Source organism: Muscardinus avellanarius (genome assembly GCF_963383645.1).
Source record: "Muscardinus avellanarius genome assembly, chromosome: 16".
NCBI classification, from domain to species: Eukaryota; Metazoa; Chordata; class Mammalia; order Rodentia; family Gliridae; genus Muscardinus; species Muscardinus avellanarius.
In genome coordinates, this window is record NC_137802.1 from 22,469,208 (window position 1) to 22,491,818 (window position 22,611).

At 50.1% G+C, this 22,611-nt stretch overlaps 1 protein-coding gene across 3 annotated transcripts in view; it reads left to right on the forward strand.

The window, feature by feature from the left end:
- SLC43A2 (solute carrier family 43 member 2) overlaps positions 1 to 22,611 on the forward strand; it is a gene marked incomplete at both ends in the record, with an annotated part of 52,570 nt that continues 29,959 nt past the window's right edge. Inside the window, 5 exons of one of the 3 annotated variants that reach the window (XM_080712585.1) lie at positions 1 to 125; positions 987 to 1,190; positions 15,573 to 15,780; positions 18,498 to 18,553; positions 19,344 to 19,420. In XM_080712585.1, the coding sequence (XP_080568711.1) occupies positions 1,031 to 1,190; positions 15,573 to 15,780; positions 18,498 to 18,553; positions 19,344 to 19,420 (501 nt within the window). Of the gene's footprint in view, positions 126 to 480; positions 630 to 673; positions 721 to 986; positions 1,191 to 15,572; positions 15,781 to 18,497; positions 18,554 to 19,343; positions 19,421 to 22,611 lie in introns of those variants that run through there. The other 2 variants (XM_080712583.1, XM_080712584.1) reach the window with 2 other exon arrangements.

A 22,611-nucleotide genomic window follows, 5' to 3' on the forward strand; every position in this document is an offset into this window, starting at 1 on the left:
TCCAGCCCCCACTCAGCCAATCAGCGGGCAGCAGTGTTTTCATCTTAGGGTCGGAATAAAAGGGCTGGAATAAAAGGAGGCAGAAAAAGAGCCGGGCGGGCCCGAGACACACCAGTAGGAGCCGGGTGAGCTGGGCCCGGGGTCGGGGTCCCGGACGAGGGTGCGGGGTACAGAAGCTGCCCAAGAAAGGGCGCGGGGCTGTCATGTGAATCGGAGAGGAAAGAGGCCGGACGGAGGAGGCGCGGTCAGGAAAGAGATGCCCAATAGGCGACGGAGCTGGGGAGAAGCGAGGGGGTCCGCCTCCACGGACACGGGGTCGTCGCGGCGATGCCTCCCCGGGACGGGGCGGGGGTGTCTGCGGGCGGCTCGCGCCGCCGGTTTGAACCGGCTTCGCTTCTGCCGTGCGAGGTTCGCGTGGCCGCAGCGCCTAGCGACCTAGACGGCGGCCAATGGCGCGGCAGTTCCTGTTCTGCCTGGCCAATGAGCGCGCCGTGGGAGGCCGTTCCGGGGCTCCGTGCGCTGATTTTGTGGTTGAAGGAACCAGCTCTGAGGAAGGGTCTTGACTGCGGGCGGGCACGAGCCCGCCAGGGTCCCTGGGAGTGGCATCTCTCAGGTATGCCCCCGCGCAGGTGGCCATACCTCAAGCTGCCCCCCTTCCGGCCCCAGCCTAGTTATGTCAACCCTTCTGGGGGCCAGAAGTAGTTCCACGTCCTTGAGCAGGTGTCAGTCCCTTTCCTGCTTCCATGCCTCAGTTTACCTCGGAGTAAGCTGAGGGAGAGTGCTCCCGGCCTGGCCAAGGGCGGCTCCGGCATAGCGGAGGGCCAGCCGCGGGTTTGGGGGTGGCCCGGGGCCTTGCAGGGCTGGGCCGGCTTCTTCGCCGCGCGCCTTCCCGGCCGGGGGTTCCGAAGGGTGACAAGCTCCGCATCCCGCGGAGGCAGCCAGACGAGCTCGGCAGGGCTGGCGCTGACGCCGAGGTCTGTGCGCAGGTGGTTGCAGAGCCGGAGCCGGAGCCGGGCCGCTGCACCGCACCATGGCGCCCACCCTGGCCACAGCCCATCGGCGCCGTTGGTGGATGGCCTGCACCGCTGTGTTGGAAAACCTCCTCTTCTCCGCAGTCCTTCTGGGCTGGGGCTCCTTGCTCATCATGCTCAAGTCGGAGGGTTTTTACTCCTACCTGTGTACTGAACCAGGTGAGACGGGCAGCTCAGGCTGGGGGTGGTTCCTGGAGTCCGAGCACTGGGAGGGGAGGGTGGATGGCCATGAAGACCTAGCCAGCAATGCCTCCTGACAGCACAGCGCCTCCCGGGTGTTCAGAGGCCTGTTTTACCCTCTCCCGGCTCTGCTGGACGCGCATCATTTATCATAGTCCCAGTTTAGTGAATGAATAAACTGAGGCATGGACTAATCTTTCTGCTTTTTTTTTTTTTTTGTGTGTGTGTGTGTGTAACTAGGGCTTGAACCCAGGGGCATTCCATCTCCGAGCTACATCCCAAACCCTTATATTTTTATTCTGAAACAGGATCTTGCTAGGTTTATGAAAGTCTTATTACTTGCTGAGACTGCCCTGGAACCTGTGATCCTCTTGTCTCGGCCTCCTAAATACTGGGATTACAAGTGTGTGCACCATGCCCGGCTTGGACCAAAGCTCAAGCTGGAGACTGCAGGAAACCCCAAATTCTCACATTCAGCTTTTTCTACCAACGAGGCACATTGGTGGACTCATGTCCTCTCAGTGGCTGCAATATCATTGATGCTCCCTGGTTGTGAGAAAGAGGAACTCTTGATCCAGGCCCTAGGGTTCCTCAAGAAGCCGGAAGTGGTGTGGCCTCCACCCCAAGAAGGTTTCATCTAGAATCTAGATTTGTTTTTCAGTCTATTATAGAGTCTCCTTAGGGCCTGCCGGATGCAGATTGTCTATTTTTGCTGCTCTATGATTCTCCAAAGGCCATTTCCTTTCAGGGGCTGAGAACGTCTCAGTGGCCTTCCAGCCCTATGGGGGGAGGAAGGGTGATAGTTTTGTTTGCCCCACCATGGGTGTTGCTCGTGCATGTGGAAGCTGCCCTGCCCCCATCCTGCTCTCCAGTCTTCCCACCCTAACTGCTGCAGGTCCATGGGTTCCACTCAACATAGGACCAAAGCAACTCCCAACTTCTTTTCTAGTACTGGGATTGGACCCAGGGGCATTCTATCTCCGAGCTACACCCCTAGCTCTACTTTATTTTATTTTTGAAACAGGACCTCACTAGGTGGATGAGAGTCTCACTACTTGCTGATGCTGTCCTCAAACCTGCAATCCTCCTGTCTCAGCCTCCTAAGTACTGGAGTTCCCAACTTCTAAGCTCCTTCTTCGGCATCTTAGGCAACCTTGGTAGGAAATGCTTTCCTCTGCCTTCTCCCTACCCCCAACAGCGGCTGCATAATAGTTGAACTCACATAATCTCTGTCCCCTGTGCTTGAGTCCCCTTTGATTGGAGGTAGCCCAGATCTGAGTCCCTGGATCATTACCAGCATGCCTTTTCTTTCTAGAGTCCTTAGCAAGAAAAAAAAAAAAGTTTTGGTCCAGTTCACACTACCTGTGACCCTGAGTCAGATCCTCCCTGTTTCCCTTCTCTGAGTTGCCCAGAAGATCCTCTGAGTGTCTCCTTGCCTAGGGAGACTTAGCAGGAAAGGTTAAGGGCAGGAGAAATAGAGGGAATGTGGAGGTCGCCTGGGGAAGGGCAGAAAGTATATCATTTATAACCAACCTTTAGCCTTTAGCTACTAAAAAATATTTCCTAATAGCCTAAGGGTTCTTGGCAAGCCTTTCCCCACATCAGCAAGAAATCTTGGGAGATGGGAGAGTCAGACCTTGTTCCCTGAACAGGCTTTCTGTTTTGCCCTAGAGATGTTAGATTAATGAGTCTTCTGGAAAGAACAGGTTGGACTATTTGGCTTTTCCTTTCTCAGAGGGTACACACAGGGACTGTGTGTGTGTGTGTGTGTGTGTGTGTGTTTGTGGTATTAGGGGTGGAACCCAGGGGCTTTTCTACCTCCTGGCTCTACTCCCAGACCTATTTTGTGTTTCATTTGGAAACAGGGTCTCACTAAGTTGCTGACAGCCTCACTCAGTAGCTGAGGCTGAGGGGGGCTTTGAACCATGTACTATCCTCCTGTCTCAGCCTCCCAAGTGCTGAGATTACAAGCGTGCGCCACCACACCCAGCTCAGAGGGTTTAAAAAACAGAAGGAAGTTGGGTGTGGTGGCGCACGCTTGTAATCTCAGCACTTGGGAGGCTGAGACCGGAGGATCACAGATCCAAAGGAGAGCCTCAGAAAGTATTGAGACTCATCAACCTTAGAGAGACCCTATTTCCAAATAAAAATAAAAAAATAGGGCTAGTATAGCTCAGAGGTGAAATGCCCCTGGGTTTAATCAATCCCCGTTCCTTAAAAAAAAAAAAAAAAAAAAAAAATTATCCCCAGACAATGCTTTTAGCTTTTAGTGTGTCATCTAGACCAAAGGACTGATACAGTCAGAATCTCCCTACCCCCATGGTGTCAGGAAGGTCAGATTCTAGTTTGTTTTTAAGATTGTTCACTGATTTCACTTATTTTATGGCATTGGCAGCATGGGGCTAGTCACTTCATTTCTGCCCTCAACCTTGACTTCTTCCTTTCACTGTGGGAGTAGCCTCAAAGATTGTGCCAACACAGTGCTGAGTTGGTATTTAGTGCCTTGAGAGACTTGACAGGTCATTCATACAAACCGAAGTGAAGGTGAAGGGTCAGGATGTGGGTTGAACATCAACTCCTTATCCCATGCTGCTCCTGTGTCTGATTTTGGTTTTTCTGGTTATCTGGCAAACCTGCTGATCCAGCATCCTGGGCGGGAAGGGCTGAGATTCCACTCAGCTTATCTCTTTGGCCTCCCTGCTCCTTGCTTCTGGGAGTCCAAATAACCTTTGGGAGCCAGAAGCCTCTGTGCTTCTCTGACTGGGAGTGACTGGCAAAGTTAGGGTCAAGGTTTCTACTCAGGCCTAACATGTTTAGCCTTGGTGGATGGCTGAATTGTGGAGAAGCAGTTAGGCCATTTGCCAGATGTATTGAATTAGACTTTTGAAGAGCTGACCGGTATAGAGTTGATTGAGATGCACATCTTTCAGCTTTTTATTGCTCTTGGGACTAATGCTTGAATTTGTTCTATAAAGAAAATTTGCCTGAACCTGTTGAAAGATTGCCAGAACTCTGTTGGGACTCCAGCCAGAATCTGCCTATGGACAGATTGGGTATTGGGTTCCAGCTTGGTGAGATGGTGGAAGGAAAGAAGCAGTGGTTTCTCCAATCCCCTGCCAGGGGCAGTGTCTGGCCTTGCCCACCAGAAGGTCAGGACAGGAGGCAGGAGGTGGGGCTGGGCATTTGATGAGCTTTGCATGATACCTACCAGGTTCTGGCAGCGATACCTCCCTTGTCCCCTTGGTACAGACAAGACACCATGGGGTTTCCAGCTTGGGAAGAGCGGGCCTTTCCCAAGGGCTGTGTCCTTTTGGCCTCTGTGTGGCCACAGTAGCCATCTCCAGTTGACCTCTTAACTTGTGCTCTGCTGTTTAGTGGCCCACTCGGACAGGGTCAGCTCAGGGGGGTGCGGTTACCTGCGGATGTTCAGTGTCCTCTTCCATCTAACCCACATGGTCGGAAAGCATCTATTGAGGTGCTATATGGGGAGTACCAAACAAACAAGTCATCATATGAGCTTCCACAGAGCACCAGGGGAGACCAGCTGTGGGGTCTGGTTGAGACTGGGAGGGTGGCTTTTCTGATGTTAATGCAGAAGCTGGGAGGGTGAGGAGGGATGAGTCAGGAGACCACATCCTGGAGGAGAGGAGAGAAAAGGCTGGCGCAGCAGAAGACTGGGGAGGTGGAATGGGGCATGTAGGGCTAGAGAGGCCACTTGAGGAGACTGGCTTTTCTTTTTTTTCTTTCTTTTATTTTATTTTTGAAACAGGGTCTCACTGAGTTGCAAAGGGCCTCACTAAGTAGCTGAGGCTGTCTGTGAACCGTAATCCTCCTGTCTCAGCCTCCCAAATGGAGGAATTACAAGCGTGAGCCACCACGCCCTGCTCTGGCTTTTATTTTCAAGGCAGGAGGGACTAATGGAAGCAGAGCAGGGCCATGATCCCATGATCTGGTTTTCCTCCTAGAGGTGTTTATAAACAGTGGAGGGCTGGCCACATGCTGGCCTTGGGCAGGTTGAGGGCTATGAGGGTGGAAATCCTCGCCACCTCGGCTAGAGGAAGTCTAGTTCCAGCCCAGCCATAATTACGGTCACTGTGCCTGTGGTGGTGGGGATCAGATCTCCCCCACTGATAGAGCAGGCTCCCTGAGAGGGCAGAGGGGCTGCCATCCCTCAGGGAAACAGGGCCAACCCTGGTCCCCACCAGGCCACACCAGGGTGGACAGGAGAGGTCCCCGATGCTTCAGAGTCCCCCCATATTATGGGGTCTTTCCATACTGGTTGATAGCTTTAGAAAATTCAACCCTACAAGAGAAAAAAGAAGAGCCAGTTGTGGCACCGCATACCTGTAATCCTAGTACTTGGGAGGCTGAGACAGGAGGATCTCAAGTTTGAAGCCAGCCTCAGGAACTTAGCCTCAGCAACTAAGCAAGATGCTGTTTCCAAATAAAAAATAAAATTGGGCTGGGAGTGTAGCCCAGAAGTAGAAAACCCTTGGGTTCCATCCTTTGTACCACAAAAAAAGCAAGCAAGCTGAACTCTCTACTTTTGTGTGTTTGGGGGTACTAGCTGTTTTTAAATTTTATTTCTTAAGCTGGGTATGGTGGCACACGCTTGTCATCCAAGCATTTGGGAGGATGAGACAGGAGGATCATGGTTCGAGGACAGCCTCAGCTACTTTGCAACTCAGTGAGACCCTGTTTCAAAATAAGGAATAAACCGGGTGTGGTGGCGCACGCTTGTAATCCCTGCGCTTGGGAGGCAGAGACAGGAGGATCGCACAGGTTCAAAGCCAGCCGCGCTGGCTTAAGAGACCCTGTTTCAAAAAAAAAAAAAAAAAAAAAAAATATATATATATATATATATATATAAAATAAGTCTGAGAGTGTAACCTGGAGGTAGAAGGGTTCCATCCCCAGTACCACCAAAAAAAAAAAAAAAAAAAAAAGGAATAAAATAGGGTTGGGGCTGTAGCTCGGAGGTAGAATGCCCCTGAGTTCCATCTCCAGTACTGCAAAAAAGGGGGGGGGGGTAAAGAATAGGGCTGGAATTGTAGCTTGGAGTTAGAATGCCCCTGGGTTCTATCTCTAGTACTGGAAAAAAAAAATTATTTCTTTTATTTTGAAACAGTGTCTCACTAAGTTGCAGATGGCCTCACTAAATTGCTGAGGCTGGAGGTGAACCTGCGATTTTCCTGTCTCAGCCTCCCAAGTACTGGTATTACAAGTGTGTGCTACCATATCTGGCTTCAATTTCATTTTGAGATAGTGTCTTACTAAATTCCCCAGGCTGGCCTGAATTTACAACCCTCTCCTGTCTCAGCCATTTTTTTCTTTTCTCGGTACTGGAGATGGAACCCAGGGGCATTCTTCCTCTGAGCTATACTCCCAGCCTTATTTTTTATTCCTTATTTTGAAACGGTCTCACTGAGTTGCAAATGCAAAGGTCCTCACTAAGTAGCTGAGGCTGTCCTCAAACCAGATTCCTCCTGTCTTAGCCTCCCAAATGCTAGGATTACAAGCGTGGGCCACCACCGCCACGCCCAGCTTCTTTTTTTTTTAATATACTTTTATTAGTGCATTGGTCTTAACATCATAATTTAAATCATGTCGATAGTGACGTGCATGCACACAGCACTTGGTGAGCTTTCCCCTGGTTCCCTCCCCATTCCTCCCTTCCCCAAAGGGTACTGAGATTGACATCGGTACTCTCACCTCCGTAGAGCTAATGGTAGTCATTCCTTCACTCATCCTCACTCTCTCCTCTCCCCTCCCTCAGACACCTGTCTGGCTCCTCTGAGGTTTCTCCTCCATTCTCTGGAGTCCCTCTGGTATCCGGGTTACTCCCTCGCTTCTGCGTATTAGAGAACAAACACACTCGCCTCTTCGCGCTCTGTGCCTGGCTGAACTCACTTAGCATCCTGTTCTCCAGGTCCTTCCATCTTCCTGCAGATGGCAAAATCTTGTTCTTCTCAGTGGCGGTGCACCCCTGTAGTCCTAGTGCTTGGGAGGCCGCCTCAGCCTTCTGACTCACTGGGATTAGAGCTGTGTGCCACCTCGCCCAGCCCTTTTCTTTTATTGCTACAAATATGACTAGTTTTACTTACTTATTTATTTATTTTTTTTTGTGGTGCTGAGGGTGGAACCCAGGGGCTTTTCTCCCTCCAGGCTATACTCCCAGACATACATATATATATATATATATATATATATATATATATATATATACACACTTTATTTGAAAACAGGGTCTCACTAAGTTGCTGAGAGCCTCACTAAGTAGCTGAGGCTGGCTTCGAACCTGTGTGATCCTCCTGTCTCAGCCTCCCAATCGCAGGGATTATAAGTGTGGGCCACCACGCCCGGCTTACTTATTTATTTTTGTGGTGCTGAGGAGCAAATCTAGGGTTTCACATGTGCTTGTATAGCAAATGTGTCCCAGTCCCTAGCCATTCCCAGTTTATTCTGAATTAAAAAAAAAAAAAAAAAAGGCTGGGTGTGGCACAGTCTTGTAATCCCAGCAGCTGGGAGGCTGAGACAGGAGGATTGCAGTTCATGGCCAGCCAGCTACTTTAGAGGCCCTTTGCAACTCAGTGAGACCCTGTTTCAAAATAAAGAATAAAAACAGGGCTGAGAGTGTAGCTTGGAGGCAGATGTCCCTGGGTTCCATCCCCATTACCCCCCCCCCAAAAAAAAAAAAAAAGTCCAGCTGGGCATAGTGCTGCCTGTAATCTCAGCACTGGGGAGGTTGAGACAGGAGGAGCATAGGTTTGAGGTTGGGCTCTGTAACTTAGACCCTCAGCAATTTAGTGAGACCCTGTTTTAAAATCTAAAAAATAAAATAAAACAAGGGCTGGCAGTGTAGCTCACAGGTAGAATGCCCCTGGGTTCAGTCCCCAGTCCAAAATAATAATAATAATAATAATAATAACAACAACAACAATAATAAAAAGTCCAAAGGAATGAGTAAAATAATGGGCCTTAAGCTGGTGCCTACAGCCTCAGGATGTCAGAGAGAAGAGCTAGCCCCTAGTACCAACCCTACTCACCCCTTCCCAACTCATCACCTGCCTCCCTCCCCGTCTTTGTTGGCCTTCTCTGGCTCCTTGGTGCTCCATGAAGGCGTGGGACTTTCAGACACCTCTCAGGAGTCTCAGAGGCCCTGTTCTCACTGGTTTGTTTTTTAACCCCCAGTACTGAGGATTGAATCCAGGGCTTTGTGCATGCTAGGCAAATGGCTTACCGCTGAGCTCCATCCCCAGCACTTTTTACTTTTTTCCCTTTTTGGTGTCCTATTTTATTTTATTTAAAAAAATTTTTTTTGTGGCACTGAAGATTGAACACAGAGGCATTACCTCCAAGCCATACCCATACCCGTAGCCTTTTTTTTTTTTTTTTTTTTGGTGGTACTGGGGGTGGAACCCAGAGGCTTTCTACCTCCGGCTATACTCCCAGACCTATTTTATATTTTATTTGGAAACAGGGTCTCACTAAGTTGCTGAGAGCCTCACTAAGTAGCTGAGGCTGCCTTCGAACCTGTGCGATCCTCCTGTCTCAGCCTCCCAAGCGCTGGGATGACAAGCATGCGCCACCACGCCCGGCTTTTCTTTCTTTCTTTCTTTCTTTCTTTCTTTCTTTCTTTCTTTCTTTCTTTCTTTCTTTTTTCCTTTGGGGATGGAACCCAGGGGCATTTGACCTCCGAGCTACCCCCTGCCCTATTTTTTATTCTTTATTTTGAAACTGGGTCTCACTGAGTTGCAGAGGGCCTCACTAAGTAGTTGAGGCTGTCTGCGAACCACGATCCTCAGGTTTCAGCCTCCCGAATGCTGGGATTACAAGTGTGCGCCACCACGCCCGGCTTATTCTTTATTTTGAAAAAGGGTCTCACTAAATTGCTGAGGGCCTCACTACATACCTGAGCTGTCTGTGACCCGTGATCATTTGGTCTCAGCCTTCTGAATGCAGGGTTTACAAACATACATCACCACGCCTGGCTTTTTTTTTTTTTTTTTTTTTAATATGGAAACAGTCTCATTAGGTAATGAGAATCTCACTACTTGCTGAGACTGTTCTCGAACCTGTGATTCTCCTGTCTTAGCCCCCCAAGTACTGGGATTACAAGTGTGCACCACCATGCCTGGCTTATTCTTTATTTTGAAACAGGGTCTCACTAAGTTGCAGAGGGACTTGCTAAGTAGCTGAGGCTGTCCTTGAACCTGTGATCCTCCTGTCTCTACCTCCCAAATACTAGGATTACAAACGTGCCTCACTTTGCCTAGCCCTTACTCTTTCATTTTGAGGCAGCACCTGGCTAAGTTCCCCAGGCTGGCCTTGACCTTACAGTCCTCCTGCCTCAGCCTTCCGAGTAGCTGGCATTATAGCCATGTGCCACCACGTGTCTAGCCTCACTAGCAAATATGATGGCATACCTGGTGTTGCCCTGACACTGTGTGACAACCATTTGCTGGCTATATTCTCTCAGTGTTTTCTCTCTGACATAAGGCACAGCCCAACAGTTAAAAGCAGGAGCTTTGGGTCTGACAGCAAGTGACCTTCTCTGCAACCCCACATGGTGTATGGAAGGGCTATTGAGTAGCGGCAGGAGGGCACTCAGTGGAGGACTGAATACCTTGAGTGGCGCACACTGCTGCTGCCGGAGCCATGACGAGGGACTTGGCCTTCTGGCTGTGTGTCCTGCCTCTTGTTTGCTCTGCGCTGCAGCCGAGCTGACCTCTCACCCACATCTTCTAGGCTGGACAGAGATGCTGCTTCCTGTTGCCGGATAGACTAAGGCAAGATCGGAGAGACAGGAGATCTCTGGGCAGGTGCCCTCAGCAGAGCTCAGTGATCTGCACCCTGGGCTGGAGGGGGCTCAGAGAAGGGACACCTCAGGAGTTTGGAGGGGCCACCAGCCTCGAGCCTCATGGCTCCCTCAAGCATCATCTGTGAACTGCTCCAGAGGCTTGCCACTCGTGCTGTTTCTCTGGGGAGGGGAGGCAGCTCTTGACCTCGGGGGAGGTCAGGGAGCCCAAGTGGAGAGAAAGCTCCCTTGCTTTCTCTCTCTCTCTGAAGATTTTGTGTGTCTTGTAAGTGGCACTCCACAGTGCAGGGGGCCATTCTCTCATCCCTGACCCTGGGTCTCCTAAACACCCTTAGCCCTTCCTGCTTCTGACACTCTGGCCACACCACTTGCTCGCCGGCCTGTTTCCGTGGTTCACCCTCCTCAGGCTGCACCGGCCGCCCACTGTGGGGACAACTGTTTAATACAGGTGCAGGTGATGTGGGGAGCTGGCGAGGGCCGAGCGCTGAGCCAGGGCTCCCTGGGACTTGACATTTCCTGGGTGCTTATCTGTTTGTCTGCCTCCTGGCCCGCCATGGCCACATGGAACGGATGGAGAGGAGCGGCCTGAGCAGGACTGTGTTTGGGCATCTGCTGGGGCTGAGGTTACTTATGTGGGGTGTTTACTGCCAACAAAGCTTCTGGGTTTAATGCCCTGCAGGAGCAAGGGCGCTGGAATGGCTCCCTGGGCAGACGAGAAAGGCCATCCAGCCTCCCCCAGGCTCATCTGTTGCTGGACTCCACTCCTGGGGGCAGGGGCAGGGGCTGATTTGTTTAAGGAGAGCAGGCTGGTGGCCTAAAGTGTGGGTCCCTGTTCTGTGCAGGGTCTGTAGGATGAAAAAGGGAGCGACAGATATCAACACTTCCACCCTAGTCATCCTGAGCATGTGGGGGGTCTGCTTACCAGGGTGAACAGATTGCCAAACAATTTAAGGCATTTCCACTCCTATACTACTTCTGGCATGGCAGGAAGACTGCCTAGAGGGTACACATGGGGACTTTTTTTTGGTACTGGAAGTTGAATCCAGGATGTTTGACCTCTGCTCTACACCCCTAGCCCAACTGTATTTTTTTACTTTGAAACAGGGTCTACGTTGCAGAGGCTACGCTTGGACCTGTAGTCTTCCTATCCCAGCCTCTCAGATATTGGAATTAAGGGTCTATGCCACCATGGCCTTATGGGATTTTTTTTTTAATTTGCTGAGGATGGAACCTATGGCCGTGCATGGTAGACCAGCAATGTACCATGGATCTCCACCACCCCAGCATTGCCTTGGGGTTTTATCTTTAGACTCGATGAGAAAAGCATGGACGTAGGGACCCGGCCGGGGTGTGGGGCTGGTGCCTTTCCTCGTGGGCACTGCTGCCTGGCGTCTCCACCCCTGCCCCCCACGGCTGCAGCACTTCAGGCCCTGGGCTTTCCCATGTCCTTAGAGCAGTGCCTGGCCCAGCCCCTGCATGGACGTGATCAGGTCTCACAGGCTTCTGTCCAGGTCTTGAGTGCCCTCTCCACCATTCACTCTGTCACGAGTGTGCTGGCTTGCTCAGACCTGCACACCCACCTGGAAATGCCCTTTGCCGTGGGGAGCACCCCCTCTCCTCCAGGTCCTATCCCTGTAACAGAACTGACCCCTGAAACCCACGGCGCCTGTGAAGCACCCCTGACTTTCCAGGAGCTGCCGGAGTGGAGCCTGCTGCCGGGCGCAGCATGGAACTAACGGTTCTGAGCTGTACCCTAACGGCTTTGCCATGTGTTTGACAGGGTGGTTGACTCTTAGAGAATTGAGAGAAAGTGGCAAGGGCAGAAAGTGGCAAGGGCAGCACTCTGGCTTGTTGGGTTTTGCTTCTGTGGTTTCAGGCAGTTAACTTGGTGCCTCTAATCTCTGTGCATCCCCTCTCTCTTCAACTTGATTCTGCACACCCTGTCTCCCTTCCTTTCTCTTGATCCTTTTAGTGGTTGGGATCCAGTTCCTTTGGTTTTATTCATTCAGTAAACAGCTGTTGTGGCCAGGCCTTGGTGAGGTATTGGGACACAGGAGTAACCAGAATACCATCCCTGCCCTCGGGGCTCCCGGCCCAGTGGGAGGCTAGACACTTACTTACTCATTACCACCACCACACACAGTTACAGGACTGTGCTCCCTGCCTCCTGACCACCTCTTCTTACACCACGACCCCGCCCTCAGCCTCCGATAACAAAAACAATAATAATAACTTGCAGCTGTTATTTCTTTTGTGGGTCTGGCCAGGGGCATTTGACCTCCAGCTACACCCCCTCCCCTATTTTGTATTTTTATTTTGAAACAGGGTCTCACTAAATTGCTGAGGGCCTCACTAAATAGCTGAAGCTGTCTGCGAACTGCGATCCTCCAGTCTTAGCCTCCCCAATGCTGGGATTACAAGTGTGCGCCACCACGCCTGGCTTTTGTAGCTATTATTTATTGCATGCTTTCTATGTTTGCATGAGTTCTAAAATATACACATGTGTATACATATACATATACTATATACATACACAATATCTATAAATATGCTCGTGATTAAAGCCAGAGCCTTGTACATGGTAACTAAGCAAGCACACTACAGTGAGCTATATCCCAAACCCTAAGTGCCAATGAGTCTTCCATTGATCTTAAAACTCTACTGAGCTGGGCATGGTGACGCATGCTTGTAATCCCAGCATTTGGAAGGCTGAGAGAGGAGGGTCTGGGTTTGTGGCTAGCCTCACCTACTTGGTGAGGCCTTCTGCAACTTAGTGAGACCCTGTTTCAAAAGGAATAAAAAATCGAAACTGGGCATGGTGGTGCACACTTGTAATCCCAGCATTTGGAAGGCTGAGACAGGAGGATCGTTGTTTGTGGGCAGCCTCAGCTTCTTAGTGAGGCTCTTTGCAACTCAGTGAGATCCCGTTTCAAAATAGAGTTAAAAATGGGGCTAGGGATGTAGCTCGTATGTAGAATGTCCCTGGGTCCCATCCCTACTACCTAAAAAAAAAAAAAAAAATTGGGCTGGAGGTGTAGCTCAGAGGTAGAATGCCCCTGGGTTCAATGGTTCAATCCCCCACACCACACACACACACACACACACACACACACACACACAACGCACGCACAAAATCTACTGATTCTGGGTGTGGTGGTACACACCTGTAATCCTAGTACTTGGGTGGTTGAGACAAGAGGATCATAGGTTTGCAGCAAGCCTCAGCTACTTATTGGATCCCTCCACAACTTACTGAGATCCTGTTTCAAGATAAAAACTATAAGCCAGTGGGAGCTGGGCGTGGTGGTACACGCTTGTAATCCCAGCATTCGGGAGGCTGAGACCCGAGGATTGCAGTTTGCAGATAGCCTCAGCTACTTAGTGAGGCCCTCACAACTCAGTGAGACCCTGTTTCAAAATAAAGAATAAAAAATAGGGCAGGAAATGTAGCTCGGAGGTCGAATGCCCCTGGGTTCCATCCCCAGACCCGGGGGAAAAAAAAGCCAGTGGGGTTGTACACGCTTGTAATCCTACTATGTGGGAGGCTGAGACAAAAGGATCATAGTTTCGAAGCCAGCCTCAACTATTTAGTGAGACAGTGCAACTCAGTGAGATACTGTTTCAAAATAAAGAATAAAAAATAGGGCTGGGGGTGTAGCTTGGAGATAGAATGCCCCTGAGTTCAATCCTCAATACTGCAGAAAAAGAAGAAGGAGAAGGAGGAAGAGGAGAAGGCTGAGGTATGACTTAGAGCCAGAATACCCTTGGGGTCCAATCCCCAATATCATACATATAGAAAAAAACCCTCTAGAGTAGTGGGTGCTCTTATCATAGTATGGCTATTTTACAGTTAAGGAAACCAAGATAGAAAAAAAAGCCACTTTCCCAAGGTTACACAAGGGGGAAGTAGAGGAACCAAAACTGGAACCCAGAGTGCGGGTTCTGACAGCACAATTTCAGCGTGCCCCCAGCAGGTCAGAGGCGGGCATGTGGCACGAATCACCCCAAGCACTTTCCTTTCAGTGACCTTGGGACAGCCCCAAGAGCCCTGGCAAGCCTGTGCAGACCTCAGCTTTACGGCCCTGGCGCCAGAGGGCTGCAGCTGGGAGACAGGCATTTATATGAGAGTTCTCCCTGGACTCCCGTGGAACCTCGCATCTCACCGGCCTGCCTGTCTCTTCAGGATTAGTCAGCATCTCCGACAGGCCAGGCCGGGAGAGACCTCCTAGCCTCACGCCCAGCTTGTCCCCTGGCCCCGGCTTGTCTAAGCTGCTGCGGCACTTTCTCCTCCTTTGTTGTGTTGTTTTGGTGCTGGGTGGGCTTTGGAGGGGACCTTAGGGTTGAAGTAACAGCGCAGGCGTGGCTGGCACACCAGGCTCAGAGGCCCAGCACACAACAGGGTCTGGGTGTGGCCTTAGGGGACAGAAATACAGTAATGCCCCATTGAGAAAAATAAGAAAGGCCAGCATCACACCAGGTAAAAGCATGTAAGTGTGGACTACTTAAAAACAAACAGCCGGGGCGTGGTGGCACACACTTGTAATCCCAGCATTTGGGAGGCTGAGACGGGAAGATCGCAGGTTCACAGGCAGCCTCAGCTACTTAGTGAGGCCCTCTGCAACTTACTGAGGCCCTGTTCCAAAATAAAGGGAAAAAATAGGGCTGGGGTGTAGCTTATAGGTAGAATGCCCCTGGGTTCTAGCTCCAGTATCACAAAAACAAACACCTTTCCAAAGGTGTTCTAGGATGCAGTGAACGAGGTGGCTGATGCTCTGACAAGCCCAGGGAGGCGATGGCCTGAGCCAGTTCTCATTGATGCCAGCTGTTCTTACCAGTAAAGCAGCCTGCTCACTCTCCCCACGCCAACCGAGGAGAACATGGGCGTCGTGGTGAGGTGGGCAGCTTGCCTTCCCCAGCAGTCCATGATGACTGTGGCTCCATTGAGAATCTCTGAGAAGGTTCTAGCCAGTCAGGGATGCCGTAGCCGAGGCTACATTCTGAGGTCTACTGCCAGAGCGCATAGGACACGTTTAGAGTGGGAATGCTAACCTGGGGTTTGTGGGGTTTTCCAGGGACCTAGGAAGCCATTGCAGTTTGTATTCTCTGAGGAACACAGCTTTCTTTATTGGTTTCTCTGAATGGCCCATGGCCCCAACAAAAGTTAAGCACCATGCTGGGCGTGGTGGCGCACGCTTGTAATCTCTGCACTTGGGAGGCAGAGACAGGAGGATCGCGCAGGTTTGAAACCAGCCGCGCTGGCTTAAAAGACCCTGTTTCCAAATTTAAAAAAAAGTATAAAATAGGTCTGGGAGTGTAGCCCGGAGGTAGAAGGGCTTCCAGGAATCCCAGTACCACCAAAAAAAAAGTTAAGCACCTCTGCATTGCTGCTTGAGGGGGCTCGGGCCCCATGAACATCTAAGTCGGCCACTGGAGGCTCTCGGGACCAAAGCCAGCTCTGGCATTGCCAGAGGGGTGACTGAACATGCACCTGCCTCTCTGATCTCTGGGAATCCCTGTCACATTTCCCTCCTCTATGCACACAGAAAATGTCACCAATGGCACAGTGGGGGGCACCGCAGAGCCCGAGCACGAGGAGGTGAGCTGGATGAATGGCTGGCTCAGCTGCAAGGCCCAGGAGGAGATTCTCAACTTGGCCTTCACTGTGGGCTCCTTCCTGCTCAGTGCCATCACCCTGCCCCTGGGCATCATCATGGACAAGTATGGCCCAAGGAAGCTCAGGCTGCTGGGCAGGTCAGTGTGGGGTTTGGGGGGCGAGGGGTGGGCAGGTAGACCTCCAGGGCTGCATTCCCTGCTGGAGGGAATCCTGAATGTGCTCTCAGGTGCACTATGGGGCTCCCTAAATGCCTGCCCAGAGTAGGGTTCCTACCCAACCTGGCATCTGAAGTGCTGCGATCCTCACGATGTTCTACGTAAAGCAGACATGTAACCCAGGCCAGCCTGGGGGATCTAGAGTCGCTTGTCACTAAGAACACGGGTTTTCAAGCAGGGCGTGGTAGAGCACGCCTGTAATTCCTGTAAGGCTAAGACAGGGGGATCGCAGGTTTAAAGCCATCCTCAGCAACTTGGCAAGACCCTGTTTCAAATAACAACAACACAAAAGGGCTTAGGCTGTAGGCCAGAGGTGTGGTGCCCTGGGTCTCAGGGGTCTCGGGGGGGCTCACCGTTATCTGGCCCTCTCAGGCCAGGGTCCTCTCCAACCCAGTTCTCACTGGGAATGCTCACCACGCAGGCACAGGTGTGCAAAGAGCAGGACCTGTGCCGTGATGGGAAGAGCTGGGAGAGTTGTTCCATTTGCTCTTCAGAGCTGAAAGACACTGGTTGTCAGGACAGAGTCACGTGGAGGGGACGTGGGTGTGAGCATTCAGTCCTTCCCCCTGTCCACTGCACTCTGTCCATCCCTCCATCCCTGGCTGGGTGGCTCAGGGACCCAAGGAATGCGCTGTGTTCTCTCCTGTTTTGGAGCCTCAGCCCTCCCCAGTCTGGGTGTGCAAAGGGCAGGTTAGTGAGGTATTCATGGAGTCTGTCTTCAGAAATTAATCTTTTTCATTTTTTCATTTATTTATTTATTTATTTAATTTTATTTATTTATTTTGGTATACTGGGGTTCCTGGAAACCCTTCTACCTCCGGGCTACACTCCCAGACCTATTTTATATTTTTATTTGGAAACAGGGTAGTCTTAAGCCAGCGAGGCTGGCTTTGAACCTATGTGATCCTCCCGTCTCTGCCTCCCAAGCGCGGGGATTACAAGCGTACGCCAACATGCCTGGCTTTTTCATTTTTTTAAATGAGATTATTTTCATCAATAAACTGGGCCCTATTATTCTCTTTGGAATTGTATTTTTCTGCCTTGGGGATTGAACCTAGGGCATTGTGTATGCTAAGCATGTACCCTACCTCTGACCTCAATTGCCAGCCCCCAAGATATTTTTTTGGCAGTACCGGGGATGGAACCCAGGGACATTCTACCTCCGAGCTACATGCCCAGCTCTATTTTTTTTTTTTTTTTTTTTTTTTTTTGTGGGTCTGGGGATGGAACCCAAAGGCATTTGACCTCCGATATACACCCCTTGCCCAATTTTTTTATTCTTTATTTTGAAACACGGTCTCACTGATTTGCAGAGAACCTCACTAAGTAGCTGAGGCTGTCTGCGAACCACGATCCTCTGGTTTTAGCTTCTCGAATGCTGGGATTATAAGCGTGTGTCACCACGCCCGGCTTCTATTTTTTATTCTTTATTTGGAAACAGAGTTTCACTGAGTTTGCAAAGGGGCTCACTAAGTAGCTGAGGGTGGCCACAAACCACAATCCTTCTATCTCAGCCTCCCAAATGCTGGGATTACAAATGTGTGTCACCACACCCGGCTTCCAAGATTTTTGTTTGTTTTGTTTTGTTTTGTTTTTTGAGGGTCTGGGGATGGAACCCAAGGGCATTCAACCTCTGAGCTACACCCCTTGCCCTATTTTTTATTCTTTATTCTTTCTTTCTTTATTTTTTTATTGTACTGGGGGTGGAACCCAGGGACTCTTCTACCTCCGGACTATACTCCCAGACCTATTTTATATTTTTTAAATTTGGAAACAGGGTCTCACTAAGTTGCTGAGAGCCTCACTAAGTAGCTGAGGCTGGCTTGGAACCTGTGCAATCCTCCTGTCTCAGATTCCCAAGAGCTGGAATTACAAGCGTATGCCACCACACCCAGCTTTTTATTCTTTATTTTGAAACAGGGTTTCACTAAGTTGCATATTGCAGGAGGCCTCACTAAATAGCTGAGGCTGTCTACGAACTGAACCGCATTCCTCCTGTCCCAGCCTCCCAAATGCTGGGATTGCAAGCATGCCCCACCACACCCAGCTCCCAAGATTTTTAATTCAAGTAAAATAATGAGTATAAGTATTCTAAAATGATACATAGTAGCCAGGCATGGTGGCACAAGCTTGTAATCCCTGTGCTTGGGAGGCGGAGACAGGAGGATCACACTGGTTTGGTGGTACTGGGGGTGGAACCCAGGGGCTTTTCTACCTCCGGGCTATACTCCCAGACCTATTTTATATTTTATTTGGAAACAGGCTCTCACTAACTTGCTGAGAGCCTCACTAAGTAGCTGAGGCTGGCTTGGAATCTGTGCGATCCTCCTGTCTCAGCCTCCCAAGCGTGGGTATTACAAGCGTGCGCCACCATGCCCGGCTAATCACACTGGTTTGAAGCCAGCCTCCCTGGCCTAAGAGACCCTTTTTCCAAATAAAATATAAAATAGGTCTGGGAGTGTCGCCCTGAGGTAGAAAGGGTTCCTTCCCAGTACCACCAAAAAAAAAAAAAAAAGAGAGAGAGAGAAAGAAAAAGAAAAAAAGATACATAGTAAATGCCCTCTAATGATAACAATGTATAAATAACAACAGTTAGTAATGTGATAATAATCTGATCTACTGTTTCTACTTGATTTTAGTGCTTGCTTTGCTGTCTCCTGTTTGCTGATTGCCTATGGAGCAAGTAACCCAAACTGTAAGTATGCCTTTCCTCCTCCTTTGTGTCAGAGACTGGGGAAAGAACACCTAGAGGTGCTCCCTGCCCTACCTGTTCCTGGACGCAGTACCACACCAAGTGCTCCCTGCTCAAGTTAGAGGAGATATCTGTTAGACCCCTACTCAGTTATTTGTTTCAAATGGGTGGCCAGGTAAGAAAGTAAACAGCCAAACAGAAGTTGGAGAGGAGCTTCCAGGGTATACCGTGCCATCACCAGCCACGCTAGTCTCTGACAATCTCATTGATGCCAGCCTGAGAGATGAGGTCTAAGAACCAGGCCAGCTCCAGGCACATGGTCCTCCATGTACAGAAGTCATCAACTGAGCCCTCTTGACGCAGCCCAGGCTAGTACTCTGATGGCTTGGAAGCCCCTGGTCACCATCCTGTTCAGATGAAGCCATTGAATCAAAGATTTTTAGAATGAACACCAAAATCGATTTCACCAGAATCTTAGCTAGGCTCATCTACTGGATTTTTGGAACCTAGGGTTTTGGTTTCAGTGAAGGCCTCCTTTAGGCCTCTGGGTTGCTGCTTCATCAATGGGGAAAGTTGGATGGACCTTTTGCAAGTGCTCAAATTCAGTGAGGTAGACAGGAGGGGGAGGGCGAGGGGCGGCAGAGGCCATCCCAGCTCCCCAGGTATTTTAGTCCTTCATCCAGCTTTCCTTTGCGGGGAGCCTGCTTTGTGCAGAGCACTGGGCCAGGCCGGAGCCTCCCTGAGGCCCAGCCTGGCCTCATGTGGCCGCCGCTCATGAGACCGTTTCCTCCAGCGCTCTCTGTGCTCATCTTCATCGCCCTGGCTCTGAACGGCTTTGGTGGGATGTGTATGACCTTCACTTCATTAACAGTAAGTGTTTATTTTTATTCTTTCTTCTTCTTCTTCTTCTTCTTCTTCTTATTATTATTATTATTATTATTATTATTATTATTGATTATGTGGTACTAGGGGTGGTACTAGGGGTGGAACCCAGGGACTTTTCTACCTCCGGGCTATACTCCCAGACCTATTTTATATTTTATTTGGAAACAGGGTCTCACTAAGTTGCTGAGAGCCTCACTCAGTAGCTGAGGCTGGCTTCAAACCTGTGTGATCCTCCTGTCTCAGCCTCCCAAGCGCGGGGATTACAAGCGTGCGCCACCATGCCTGGCCAGGCTTGGTTACTTTTAAAAAGATCTCTAGTGGGAGGCTGAGACAGGAAGATCACAGTTTGAGGACAGCCTTGTATACTTAGACCCTTTGCAACTCAGACCCTGTTTCAAAATAAAGAATAAAAAACATGGCTGGTGGTATAGCTCAGAAGTAGAATGCCCCTGGGTCCCATCCCCAGTATGGGGGGAAAAGAAAAAAAAGCTTTCTAGTTCTGTAATCTGCCTGTGAGTTTATTTATTTTTTTACGGGGATTGAACCCATTACCTCTTGCCTGCGAGGTCAGCGCCCTCTCGCTGAGCTACCTCCCCAGCCCTGCTTGGGTTTCCAGGCAGCTTTGGCTGGTTTCTGCTTCCTTGCCTTCTGTTCACCTACATATGCCTGGGCTTCCAACGCAGGGGAGGGGCAGCGGCCTGATAGCACAGCCTCCACCACATCCCACACGGGAGGTCCTGCGGGCCACAGGGCACAGCTCCTCTGTGTTTTGGCCAAGGCTTCGACGCTGAGGAAGTAGCTTATTAGCCAAGTGCCCAGGGAAGACAGGAGCAGGGAGAAACAAAGGCTACTGCCAATTTTTCCTCCCTTATTTTCTCATGGCTACCATCAGCAGGGTCTCCAGGAGCTCTGGCTAACAGCAACCAATATCAAACATCCTAGGAATTGTCCCAGCCCCAATGTTTGCCTCTCCCCAGAACGAGTGGAGACTCAGAGGCGCGCCCGTGCAGGCTCTCTTCCCAGTTTTCTTCCTTTCTTCTCCTCCTCCTCCTCCTCCTCCTCCTCCTCCTCCTCCTCCTCCTCCTCCTCCTCCTCCTCCTCTTCTTCTTCTTCTTCTTCTTCTTCTTCTTCTTCTTCTTCTTCTTCTTCTTCTTCTTCTTCTTCTTTTTTTTTTTTGCGGGTCTGGGGATGGAACCCAGGGGCATTTGACCTCCGAGCTACACCCCCTGCCCTATTTTTTATTCTTTATTTTGAATCAGTATCTCACCGAGTTGCAAAGGGCCTCACTAAGTAGCTGTGGCTGTCCATGAACTGCGATCCTCTCGTCTCAACCTCCCGAATGCTGGGATTACAAGCTTGTGCCACCATGCCTGGCCTTTTCTTCTTCATCACCTTCTTCTTCTTTTTTTTTTTTTTTTTTGTAATATTGGGGATTGGACTCAGGGGCATTCTACCTACAAGCCACACCCCCAGCCCTTTTTATTTTTATTTTGAAATAGTGTCTTGCTGAATTGCTGAAGGTCTCACTACATTGCTCAGGCTGGCCTTGAACCTGCAATCCTCTTGTCTCAGCCTCCCAAGTACTGGGAATTTCAGGTGCACACCACTACGCCCAGCTTCTCTTCTTAGTTTTTTAAGTGCCAGGCACAGACAGCCCAGCTGGAGGAAGAGATGTTTCCTTGGGATGCTGAGCAGCCCCTTCTCAGGAGCAAAAGGATAAAAAAAAAAAAAAACTCTTTGAGGTGGGGGAGCTAAGGAAAGCGCAGGAGAGAAGGCTGGCAGGCAGGCAGAGAGTGAACAAAAACGTCTTCCCCAGAGGGAAGCAGGGAGCTCTCTGCAGGCCCACCTCGTCAGGCAAGGGTACTTTTTAGAGCTGGACATTGAGAAAAAAGTAAGAATAATGGTGCTGGGCCTGGTGGCACATGCTTGTAATCCCAGTATTTTGGAGGCTGAGACAGGAGGATTGCAAGCTCAGGGCTAGCCTCGGCAATTTAGCAAGACTCTGGTTTCAAAAAATAAAAGGAAAGCTGAGTATTGTGGCAGGTGACTGGAATCCCAGTGCTTGGGAGGCTGAGGCAGGAGGATCGCAAGTTCTCAGCCAGCCTCAGCAACTTGTGAGGTCCTCTCCAACTTAGTGAGCTCTGTTTCCAAATAAAGAATAAAATAGGACTGGGGGCTGTAGGTCCGAGGTAAAATACTCCCGGGTTAGCCGCCAGGCGTGGTGGTGCAGGCTTGTAATCCCAGCATTCAGGAGGCTGAGACCGGAGGATCACAATTCACAGACAGCCTCAGCTACTTAGTGAGGTCCTCTGCAACCTAGTGAGACCCTGTTTTAAAATAAAGAATAAAGCCGGGCGTGGTGGCGCATGCTTGTAATCCCCGCGCTTGGGAGGCAGAGACAGGAGGATCACGCAGGTTCGAAGCCAGCCCCGCGCGCTGGCTTAGGAGACCCTGTTTCCAAATAAAAATATAAAAATAGGTCTGGGAGTGTAGCCCAGAGGTAGAAGGGCTTCCAGGAACCCCAGTACCAAAATAAAATAAAATAAAATAAAATAAAGAATAATACTGGGCGTGGTGGCGCACGCTTGTAATCCCCGTGCTTGGGAGGCTGAGACAGGAAGATCGCGCAGGTTCGAAGCCAGCCTCAGCTACTTAGTGAGGCTCTCAGCAACTTAGTAAGGCCCTGTTTCCAAATAAAATATAAAATAGGTCTGGGAGTATAATCCGGAGGTAGAAAGCCTCTGGGTTCCACCCCCAGTACCACCAAAATAAATAAATAAATAAATAAAATCCTTTCTCTTTAAAAAAAATAAAGAAAGAAAGAAAGAATAAGCTGGGCATGGTGGTGCATGCTTGTAATCCCAGCATTCGGGAGGCTGAGACCGGAGGGTCGCGGTTTGCGGACAGCCTCAGATACTTAGTGAGGCCCTTCGCAACTCAATGAGACCCTATTTTATTTTATTTTTATTTTTTTATTTTTATTTTTTGGTGGTACTGGGGGTGGAACCCAGAGGCTTTCTACCTTGGGTTATACTCTCAGACCTACTTTATATTTTATTTGGAAACAGGGTCTAACTAAGTTGCTGAGAGCCTCACTAAGTAGCTGAGGCTAGCTTTGAACCTGTGCGATCTTCCTGTCTCAGCCTCCCAAGCGCGGGGATTACAAGTGTGCGCCA